This window comes from Apteryx rowi, unplaced genomic scaffold (assembly GCF_003343035.1).
Source record: "Apteryx rowi isolate R43461 unplaced genomic scaffold, aptRow1 scaffold_37, whole genome shotgun sequence".
NCBI lineage: Eukaryota > Metazoa > Chordata > Aves > Apterygiformes > Apterygidae > Apteryx > Apteryx rowi.
In genome coordinates this window covers 2,439,976-2,452,238 of record NW_020450196.1, presented here as the reverse complement: position 1 = coordinate 2,452,238, position 12,263 = coordinate 2,439,976, and the positions used below count along the sequence as shown (strand labels likewise).

The following is a 12,263-nucleotide window of genomic DNA, read 5'->3' as shown; positions in this document are numbered from 1 at the left end:
AGGGGGGTTGAACTAGATGATCTTCAGAGGTCCCTTCCAACCTCAGCRATTCTGTGATTCTGTGATTCTGTGATACTAGTTCTGTCAAAAATTAACATTTAATTGGCCCCATTTAGGCATGCAGCAAGTCAAACAACACAGTCGTAACAGTTGCCTCTAGCCTTCAAGTGGCTGAATCATTTATGAGTAATTCCTTGAGCAGCAGAACTAATGAGAACTGATTTAACATGATTTAACATGTATTTGTATTTGAAGATTGAGCACCCAAGTGGATTCTCTGGTGACTCTTAGGGACTGAGCTCACTTAGAAGCCTTTCCTTCAATTGGGGAATTAATAGAGTGTCATTTTTCTATCTAGTTCCATGAAACATGTGGTAAACTACTACCACTAAATTTCCTGGTGAATATTAACCAAATTTGACAGAGGGGTAAAGTTCTCAGTGATAACTTTATCCCTCTGTTAATTTCAGTTAATAACAATAAATTCAGACATTAGTGAGGGGAGAGGAAGGCAACCGACAGACATATACAGACAAAATGAAACTGTAAAACTTGCTTCCTTTGGAAATTGCTAAAGAAATAAATAATGGAAGGCGCTATACACAGATTAGAGAATGATTATAAATTACAGGTGCATGGACAACATAACAAAAAAAATCTAAGTTCATAACTCACAGTTTGTAATTTCGTAACAAAAATCTCAATCAATAGAAAGTTACCAATTGGTGTGTTTGTAATTCTTACACAGCTGAAAGAACAAGCGATGCTCTAAAACAGGCATCAAAATTGGTTGTTGATTACATCTTGGTAAGTTCTGAAAGTTTTTTCTCTGTTTTTTATGTAATAATAGACAGTTTTGCAAATTTTCAGTCTAACTATTTCAACCAGGATGTAAAATTAATATGTGATTCAAGTTAGACATTAACAAAAAATGTTAGTACTGAGACACTGAAATAGATTGTATATGGAAGTTCACTACTCAACGTTGCTATGAAAAGACTAGATATTCTTTGGAACAATATACATATGGCTGTTACTGCTTAGAGACGGGTATTGCATTGACAGCCTTTCAGCACATTTTTTCTAAGTTTTTATTTACTGTTTCTGGCTGACACATTATCACTAGAAATGATTCGAAACCAAACCCAAGACCTGGATATCTCCAAGCTTTGGAAGAATTTGAACAAAGACCCTGACTTTTTAGTCTTTTGTTTTAGCTATTAGTCATCATTCATAAAAACTGATAGTTGAACTAAATTTAACATTGTGTTCGTTCTGCATGAACTTATTCAATTCATGCTTGCAGGATTGGGCTTGGCAAGAAAGAAAAAAAATAAGTAGAAAATGTTACCCCATGACAGAATGAACTTAACTGGGATAGTGCCGCAACTGTATTAGTATTCCACTGGTATGAACAAAGCACTTGCCTAAGATGAGGTAGATAGATAAGGGGGTTTGAATAAGATGGGGTAAATGGATAAGGACTTCTGAATAAGGAGGCAGAATGGGGCCTTTATTTCAACACAGGGATAAGACTGTTAAGTGAGAAGGTGTCATAGCTGCAGTTTAGATATTCTAAAATAGCTAAGCTCTTTTCCTTTTATAACACTCAAGGTCTGTTTTAATATCATGAATAATATACCAATGGGTTTTCCAGAATGTTTTAATAAAATACATTTCATGAGATAAAAAACCTCTTCAGCATTCTCTGCAGCTTCTCTCTGCTTCTTAAGGGACCCTGTCCTCCACAAATCCTTTGTTGCTAATATTTATAGCCACATATAGACTTACATACATTACTAGACTCTTTTTCTATAGCAATGTCAACATTTATTAACAAAATCCTTCTTAAGTATTTTGTCATTCTACAAAATGCTGTTTTTTTTTCATTGATTTCAGCTAAAACACAAGCTGCATTTCCAAATATAACCATATTTTAGAGTGATTCCTTTTGATAAACTTCCTGACTGTACATCATTTTCTTTATGCTTCCAGGGGTTAATTATAGTTTACTAAATGCACATTCAGATAAGTGGTTTAATATAGAGCGTTAGAGGTTGCAAGAACACAAACTGCACTTAACAAATGAAGAATGAACACTTTCAGAAGATTTTCTGGACTTCACCAGTGAGTGAATGAACTTGTGAAGTCTGTAGGACTCTGAAGAGAGTAATATGTCCCATTATACAATGTGCTATAGCTGCTACGACTATATATACAAGTACGAACATGTGTGTATGTAAGTATATGTATATTTGTATGTGTGTGTATATATGTATTTAGGTATATATACAAGAGAGGATTTAAAAATTATTATCATCTTGAGGAGGCTATAATATATCTTTTTTGTTCTACTCCAATGTTCCAATTATAAACTACTTCAGATTAACCATGCCAAAATTTCAATTCTATTGCATAAAGAATAATGTTTATTAGTCTAATAGACAGCTGCATTTGCAATGAGATATACAGGTTCCTTCATTTCAGGTAGCCCTAATGTGACTGTTAATGTCTGTATGTAGGCCACACTGCCATCCAAATGGGTCTGCAGCAGGATGAAGAGATACCAGTGGGGGAACAAGATGCTGACTGAGATCAGTCTTGAAGAGGTGGTTGGGCAAAGACCATTAAGTGGTTAGAAAAGCAGGGAGGGGAAAATCCCTGAAACAATGAGGTAAGTGATGATAAGAGAATCTAATCCACARGGCTGAGGTTTCTAGTTTATTTTCTGCTAAAAGTAATTTGCTTCATTTACTATTACTACACTATTCTTTGAGGGGCATGGGGGTGGAAAATCCTGCTGGCTGCCCTATATTTTACCTTTTACTACTCAAGGGCATTGTGAGAATAAGTAAAGATGCAAAGGTGCTCAGATACAGTGGTAATGGGGATCATATAACTACCTTAGATAGACTCTCACTGTAATATTATTGTAAATGACCTGAAATAAAACAGGTGTATATTTGTTCAAATTCAATCTGCATTTGCCCTCTTGAACTCAGTTTCTCTATACCTGAGCCTGATACAACCATTACTGTCACAACCATTACTATGTCATGAGACCCTGTTTTGAACAAATTTTTAAGACTTACGATGGTTCTTCAGACACCACTGCTCCTTCTTCCAGCTCTTGAGCCTGCTTATACCATGGCAACTTTGCTTCCACAGGAAGTTTCTCTATGGAACATACACAAGCACATGAAAATAGAAACCATGCAATAACACTGCTATATATGTTAGTCTCCTTTCTGTCACTGCATAGACTGGTAATGTACATCTGTGCACACTCATATGCAGACTGAGCACAAAAAGAGAAAGGGGAGCAGGAGAGAGAGAAAGAAATTCCATTATTGCCTAGATCATAGAGCTTATGAGGTTATGAGGCTAGATAGTTTATTGTTATAGCTAGAAAGGCCATGGTATTCTAATGCTAGAAAGGCATATTAAGTAACTTTGTAGAATATCCAACTGGGCTACAAAAGTAGTCACTTTAGCAAGTATTTTTCAAAGGGAGACTTGAAAGTGTAACAGCCCTCCACTGCACACTGCTTTGGCAAAACGTATAAAAACCCTGTGGTCACCCTTAAATTTTAGAGCTTCAGAAGATACATTAAACTTGTTTTTGATAGATTGCAAAAATGAAGATAATCTTGATTTGATGAGTGATACCACAAAAAAGAGAGAAACTATAATAAAATGGCTCAATTATACTTTTCAACCTTAAGCTTATCAGTTCATCAGCTATGTGGATTTTAAAAATGAGCTGGATACTTTTTCTGTCATTTCTGATGGAAAACAGTAGAGCCGCTTTTTTCTCCCTCCAGAATATGTAAAAAAACATAATAAGTTGCTCTTTTCTGGGGGGTGTAGAGACATTCCATTTCATGAGCCAAATCCCACTTTCATGCAGTGTCAGTGTGGATGGAGTACTGGAGCTGAAGGCAGTGGTGCTGTTTTAGCTCTACAGGCATATAAAGTAAGAGCAAATTTGGCCCTATTATTTGAGAATGAGCTCTGCAATTCAACTGAATATTCTGGGCCACGATCAGGAAAAAAAACTGAATAAAATAGAGTGAATCTCAAACCACTGAGGAGAACCAGGGCCAGACCTATTTGCCACTCAAAAAACACCTAAGCCTTTTAGGTTTAGGCAATGCATAGATTTGTACTAGTCAATGGGAGCAGATTAATGTCATTTAAAACAATTGAGAATTTTCTGTAACTTTGTTGTGCACAATACTGAACATTTCATATAAGCACAAAAACTTTCCAAAATGTCAGTAATATTATTGAGGACTCATAACTTGCAACTTGATTTCACAGCTACTGCAACTTCAGTCAAGCAAATTTCCTCGGAGCAAGTTATTAACTGGGAGAGAAAGGACAGTAATACAGTTACTATGCTTCTCTCCCAGAAATAGCTTGCCAAGTTCTTACTCTAGTGTATTTATTAGTGTCATTTAAGGATGAATATTTGCCAGTACAGCTCTTAGTTTAATCTACATTTTATGGCATTTGTTATCCAAAATATGTAGGAGATATTTCTATTTATATGCCCTGCAGCTTGTTTTATGAGTTTTGGAAAGCCAGATCTTACTATTATGCTTTTTCCTTGGATGCAAACGCTTGTAAAAAGCAAAAGSTCTCTGTGCAGTTGTCAGCTATGTGACTTTTTAAATAACTTTTCTTTTTAGAGGTTCATGTTCAACAGGAGAGACAGGTAAAGTCTATTCTCATCATCTACACTCTAAAGTAAATTGGAGGATTAGAAATGTTAATGTTGTGCAGTGTTCTTTGCCCCCCCCCCAAAAAAAAAACCACAAAAAAGCCCCCCCCCTCCAAATTCTTAACACAAGCTAAAGAAGAAATTTTAGTTTTAAAGATTAATGGAAAATCTCTCCTTTTATAAGACAGTTGCAGGGAAAACACTTAAGTGATATATTATGTAGAAAGTTGCATCAGATGAATACACATCCCCTATAAAATCAAAAGTCATTATTTAATCCAAGGACGTCCTACATTTGCTCATTACTGGTGTAAGATTAAGTGCCTCAGTGCTTGAATAAATGAAAACTGAAGTAAATTACAGCAGCTATTTCATGTTGTTTTTGTTTAGYACAGTGTATTAAAAGAAAGGGGTTTCTACATTTTTGTCTTGCTACTTCAGTCAGCTGGGACCAATCCAGATCCAGAATGAAACTGCAGGTTAGATTAAAATATTCAATAGAAGAGAGATTCTTTGCTATGGCTACTGCCTTTAATTTATCTTGCTAGATTCACCAAATAAATGGACATTCTTCCAGCATAGAATCAGAATAATTTGAGTTGGAAGAGACCTCTGGAGGTCATCTGGTCCAGTTCTCCCCTGAAAGCATGATTCAGCCAGCTATGCAGGCACATGGGTCTTCAAATGCTACCCCTTGCTTTATAGAGGGAGAATTGAGAGAGAATTGCAGAGACAAACTGAGGAGTAAAACTAAACCAAAAAAAAAATCCAAGGAAAACAGTATGCTTTGTGTACAACTTGGGAGAAGGTGGGAGAAAGAAATAGCCATCTACAATCAGAAGTGAATCACATATGTACAGCTGAGGGCATTATAAGAATTTATTTAGGATAAAGCTGCCGTGCTATTGCAAGAACCTGCTTCCAACAAACAGCCATTAACTTTGTTCCCAGAAAAGTCCCATTGGAAGAGACTTCTCAACAGATGCAGGTAAGCAAAGCTTTCTTAGATGATCTTGCATCCTTCTTGAGTTTCCTTGGCAGAAGCCAGTTGTAAGTGGTTTGCACTACCCCATTTCTGATGTCTTACTGCATTATGCTCACATTATATACAGCAGGCAGACCAGAGCTTGCTTTATCTATGCTCTGAACACAATAAACAAATAAAGCCCCATAAATGCAGTGAACTGACTGAGCCCAAGCCCACTGAATGTGCAGATGAGGCTCAGAATCACGCTAACACATCCATCAGGCGTTTTTCAGCTTGGAACATGGACAGAGTGAGCTCCTGCCAGCCAGCAATATACAGCATAAACACATCCATTACTCCCCAGAGGCCAAGTGTCTGGGTTTCACCACTTTGGTGGCTGGCAGGTGCAGTGAATTCTCATGTTCCAAATAAACTGGAATCTTTAAACTTGGCAAGTTCATTTATCATAGGCCATTGGGTATAGAAATTAAAATTCCAAATTTCACTCTTTTGTCTTGGATCAGCAAGAGGTCACAGGTTACTCTTATTTTACAGGACTTCATAATAAATACTCTTAATATGTATCAGGATAGCAATTCTTTTTTGCAGCAAGGCATTAAGTTCTTCTCATGATGAGTTTTAAGTTTCCAGTTTAGAGAATCTAAGTTCACCTGCATTATCGTAGCCCAGAAATTTCCATAAATTAGCCAACTTTTGTATAACAGAGGTTATATCCACACAGATATACATATTCACAAGCACACACACACATATACCTATGGAACCAAGTGATAACTGAAACATCAGATACCTCTAACTGCTGCAACTGGCCTCTGCCCATTGATCCGTTCTCCAGGACCTTTTCTAACATTCTTATCCCATAAGAAGTTCCAAACAGTGGCCATACAGAAATCATGCTGCAGAAATGTTTTCTCCTTCTCTCAGCAAAATGTGGGAAATTTACCACAATGTTACTCTCTGTCTGAGGCCAAAGCCAAGAAACACTCAGTTCTGTATCCAAGGTGAGTACTTCTTATTATACAAACCTTCAAGTCTGAAAGTGTGTCAAATTTTGCAGCCTTGCAGGGAAGAAGAACTTCTTGCTGGGATACAGTGATTGACTTATTTCAAGCCTCCAACTTGTGAGCAGGCTCTTTAAACCTATAGTTACATTTATCTATAAATATTATTTATACATAAATATTATTTATACATTAGATTCCTTTAACAAAATGGGTCAGATTTAGCCCAGATACAGTCAATGAGGTTAAACCTGCTTACATGAAGGTCAAATTTAGACATTGTTTAGACTGCTGGATCACAAATTAACAGTTTAAATCCTAGTATTTATAAGAAAGAGGAAAGGGCTAGCATTCACTCCACCTTGCTAACAGGCAAACTGGGTTAAGAATGGCAGGCCTTAAAGGTACAAATGCAGAATTCAGTGCAGATGGAAACAGTGCTCAAAGAACAAAAATTTCTGAGACTCCTTCTGTCTCATTACCTTTGGGTTTGTAGCAAGGAGTGGGTACGATGCATTCTTCTTTTATGTGTGGCTTTGTTTTAGGGCTACAACCTCCTGTATGCATCCCTCTATGATCAATGCAAAGAACCACACGGTATCTGAGTCCCTGTCCACAGGACACAGTGCACTGAAAGGAAAAAAGAAGGAAAGAGGGAATGAGCACAGTATGTCACAAGTGGAAAATAAAAAGGGTATATTCAACAGAAGTATGTGAACATTGTGGGGCAAAACATGATGCAATAACATCCAATCTTGATCACAAATTACTCATAATATTAGGTAGTTTTGGGTAAGGTATAAAACTGACACATTTTTGCTTTTTTGTTCTGCACATTTGTTTGGTTTGGACATTTTGTTGCTGTATGTCTCTTGCAGAGTCACTCTCAGCATTGGCTGCTTGGCTGGTGGCCATCTGTCTCATATTGGATATGCTCAGTAACACCTTGTCAGTTTCATCGAGAGCCACTCTGCTCTGCTTGGACAAGGTAGTGGGGCTTATGGGTTAGCAGGGGTGACATTCAGCTGTTTTGGAATATGGCACAAAACAAAATGGGAAACCATTTGGGCTTTCTTCCTTCAGACACTTTCTTAAGTCTTTTTTTTTTTTTCTGTTTATTTTTGGTAAGATACATCACTTTTTCCCCCTGTATAGAAAGTTTCAGAAGTGGCTGGATGGGAGGGAATCAAAGCTACCACCAAGTAGGGAGGACTAGGGATACCACCAATATTACTTTGCTCTTAGATAGTAGCTTTCATCTGGAGATCACTAAACACTTCACAATCGGTAAGAACACCTCAGCTGTGGGTGAGCTACCTTAGTTTTTTTTTTTTTTTTTAATTTGTTGAGAAACTGAGGCGATGAGAAACTACATTCAGGATCAAGTCTTTATGAACAAAATCACAGCACTTTGCTACCAGACATCTGCTTTCACAGAAAAGTAAAACAGAGTCGGGAACAGACAAGCTAGAGGGACAAAAGCATCAAACAGCAGAGTCAGTTCTGGCTTTATACATTTCTGGCCAATTCTCAGCAATTCATGATATTCAATTTATGGCTGAAGAGATGCAATAAAGATATACTGTTACATGCCCATGAACAGCTTATTCCTTTTGTTTTGTGCATTTCATTTATGTTCCCAGTTTATTGTTTCTAGAGGATCACTAATTAATGTGACAGATCTGATTTTTTTTCCATCATTCTCTTTAATCTTGTTAATCCTATTAATATTAATCCTGAATATTTACTTTGCAGTTAGACAAACGGATTCATTTAAATTCATAATAATGAGGAAGGAGAATAGCTCCTATATTGGCAGGCTCACTAAATTATTGGCATTATTCTCTGAATCTAAGATGTATTCTTAACGTATTAAAGACAAAATCAACAAAGCTAAACTAATTACCGGAGACCATTCCTGAGCAAGCCACTTTGGGCAGTCAAATATATTGCAAGGCTGGACAACAGGCATCTTTGGAGTGTACATGCACTTCCACTCTTCCACAGGGCTGATATGCCCTTGAATGTCTTCCTCCACACATGAGACACTGCGGCTTTGAATACCCCCTCCACAGGATGATGAACAGGCAGTCCAAGGTGTACTTTCCCATCTGAGAACAAAACAAAACAAAACAAAGCCAAGGCTTCAGAAAAAGGAACTCCTCCTCACCCCCCCCCCCCAAACACCTCCCTCTAACCCCAATTGCATAACCTGTTATCTACAGGAGTTTTTTTACGATTAATCTGAGTAAAAGTTATTCATATATTTTTATAAATGGCCATAACAACAAAGTGCTCTGTTGGCTGTTGTCTTTAAGTCACAGATTAGTAACATTAAATCTTCTCTTTCCTACTAACCCCGTGACTACTGCCACAGAAATTCTAATTACTTTTAAATTAATTCCTTTTAATTAATTGATGGGATTATCATGTCTTCACACAGTTTGCCACATTCTGAGACATCTTTGTCCCAAATTGCTAAAAGCTCAATGAGCTCTGAAGCTGATGTCCATTTTGCTAAAATGTAGTGGAAAATAGTAGTCCTTCCTTCTGGTGACACAACTGAATAAGAAAAAAAAAAGGAGGAAATTCTTAAAGAAGAGAAGAAGAGGCTATGACTGATACGATACATGGCCTCTGATGGAGAAACCATGCAGGCATTGTTTGATTACAGTCGGGACAGTGAGAGGAATTCAGAAACAATCTTTTTGGAACAAGTGCCATTAGAAAATATAATGAAAAACCAGAAGAACAATACATGTGTTCTGACAAGTCATGAATACTTATGAGAATATTTTTTTTACAGTGATGCATATAAAATTGTGTATGTTTCCTTTTATGTGTGTACATGTGCATGTGCATAAAATATAGATTGGTATTTCCTCTCTTATTTTCTGGTTGTTGCCATAGAAGGRGTATGGGACCACTGTCATGAGCCAGTGTGGATATTCCTGTATAGATTTACATATGTCTAATGGTATAAACATACGTATCTTCTAGTTACTTGGAAACATTTGAAAAATCTTTTATTTAAGGAAAAAAATCTTTTGACCACATCTTTTTGTCTAAAATACTGATTTTAGTAACACATTTACGTTTTTTAATTGAAAAAAATAAATTTCATGGAAACCTCCTTACCTCTTTCCTCATTCAGGCAAGAGGGAAAAAAAAGCCAAAGGTGAGGGTTTTCTCTCCCAGTCACAGCAAAAGAATTATTTTTTTAAGCAATTCTAACAGGATTACAAAAAAATATTAYGCAGTATGAATAATGTTTATCTTTCCTTCTGATTTTTCTCCATATCCACCTATCTTATTTTGACCAGCTCCAGTACATTTAGGTACTACCCACTCTTGGCTAATAGTTGAGGGTGCCATAAAACTCAGTGTGAAACGGCTGATGTTAATAGCAGCTTATGAGTGGTAAAGCCACCGATTAATTGTATAATTCATCACAAAGAAGAATTGAAACCATTTTTACACCATGCCGTATTCACCACTGTGAGCTCTGCATAAGCCACAGGTGTCACAAATGGGTACTTCTACCAATGTCTTTCGTTCAAATATGTTACCTGTGACTCCTGTGAACAAGTTTCTGAGCATGTAGCTAAGGTTTCTAATTACCACTAATCTAAATGTAGAAACTTCACATTGGAACTTACTAACAGCAGGAACTGCTAAAGCCAGCCTCAGCTAGCTTTTCCCAAGCATAAAGGTATTGTGTCTGGAATTCCCCGGAGTCTTTGGGACAAGTTTCTGGACACCTAATACTACCTCAGCAATACAAAGGAGCTTAAACCTAGGCAAGCAATTTGGTGCTCAGTTTTTATGTTGGTGTAAGGTAAGAAAGTAAAAAGTTTCTCTGTCATACTGCTCTTAAAGCAGAAGTCATAGCTCCTTGTGATGTACACAGGGTATAATTTTGACTGACAATTTGTGAAAGGAAATGGTGCACTTCAAGAATTAGGATCTGTAAGAGTGCACTGAAGTAAACACTATATCCACTGATCCCTACCTTTTCCTGTTCAAGATAAGTTTCAAGGCAGAAGGATTGTATTAGGGAAATTTTGCAAGGATCTCTTCTCAGATTTCCTCTCCACTTCTCCCAGAGAGCTTCTCACTATTCTCTGTCTTTGGTGTTAGGAGCCAGTCTCACCAAACAGATAGGGCAGCCAGGGCCTGCTTGGTTTGCTTTTGTTTTGTTTGGATTTTTTGCTTAAATTCTGCAAGTTTAGAGGAAATACAATTTTTATCCCCCTGACCTGGCCCTGTACTGTGCCAGCCTTGTGGTCTGCTCAGTTTCTGGAGTCTCCACCACTGAAGTTTGGAGGAGATATATATGCCCATCTTTTCCCTTTTGGGGCAAGAGGGGAAGACCTGAGCTCCATTTGGGGATTCATAGGAGCACATGTGAGAGTGGGGAGAGAGGAATAAGATGGGCAGCAGCAGGGAAACCACAGAGAGAAAGAGGGGACAGAGGTCCCAGCCAGCAGTTGCAGCCTGAGCTTCTGTTAAGAGCCTTTAAAGGAGAACAGTGTGACTAGGAGAGTGGATGTAAAGGGACAGTTAAAGGGTGAGACCGTAACCCAGAATAGCTTGAGAACCAGTCTCAGGCCTTTGATCATTTCCCAGGAATGTTTTTTTTTTTTTTTGCTTTCAGGGTTGCTAAAAGCCAAATACCTCAGGGCATTTTGATCCTTTATTTTGGATTTTCTTCAGCTGTGAAAAAAACCTCTGTCCACTGGCCAGCTCAGGATGCTTTTTGCTTAAATACAGTTCTTCCACTGCTGTGTGCTGCTGATTCATACTCTGATCTACAATTGTTCTCCTGGATGAATTGTTCTCCTGGATGACCTGGATGAAGGGACAGAGTGCACCCTCAGCAAGTTTGCTGACGATACAAAACTGGGAGGAGTGGCTGATACGCCAGAGGGCTGTGCTGCCATTCAGAGAGACCTGGACAGGCTGGAGAGGTGGGCGGAGAGGAACCTCATGAAGTTCAAGGAAGGCAAGTGCAGGGTCCTGCACCTGGGGAGGAATAACCCCATGCACCAGGACAGGTTGGGGGTTGACCTGCTGGAAAGCAGCTCTGCTGAGAAGGATCTGGGAGTCCTGCTAGACACCAAGCTGACCACAAACCTGCAATGTGCCCTTGTGGCCAGGAAGGCCAATGGTCTCCTAGGGTGCATCAGGAAGAGTGYTGCCAGCAGGTCGAGGGAGGTGATTCTCCCCCTCTACTCAGCCCTGCTGAGGCCACATCTGGAGTACTGCGTCCAGTTCTGGGCTCCCCAGTACAGGAGGGATGTGGCACTACTGGAGCAAGTCCAGCGAAGGGCTACAAAGATGATTAGGGGACTGGAGCATCTCTCTTATRAGGAAAGGCTGAGAGAGCTGGGCCTGTTTAGCCTGGAGAAGAGAAGACTGAGGGATGGGGGGAATCTTATCAATGTGTTCAAATATCTGAAGGTAAGGTGTAAAGAAGATGGGGCCAGACTCTTCTCAGTGCTGCCCAGYGATAGGACGAGAGGCAATGGGCACAAACTGAAACACA

At 38.5% G+C, this 12,263-nt stretch overlaps 1 protein-coding gene across 1 annotated transcript in view; it reads right to left on the bottom strand.

Moving 5' to 3' along the window:
• ADAMTSL1 (ADAMTS like 1) overlaps positions 1–12,263 on the bottom strand; it is a 202,462-nt gene that overhangs the window by 94,293 nt on the left and 95,906 nt on the right. The window contains exons 11-13 of the mRNA XM_026073568.1: positions 8,622–8,826; positions 7,198–7,345; positions 3,093–3,177 (exon numbers count right to left, since the gene is read on the bottom strand). Coding sequence (XP_025929353.1) covers positions 3,093–3,177; positions 7,198–7,345; positions 8,622–8,826 — 438 coding nt within the window. The remainder of the gene's footprint in view (positions 1–3,092; positions 3,178–7,197; positions 7,346–8,621; positions 8,827–12,263) is intronic.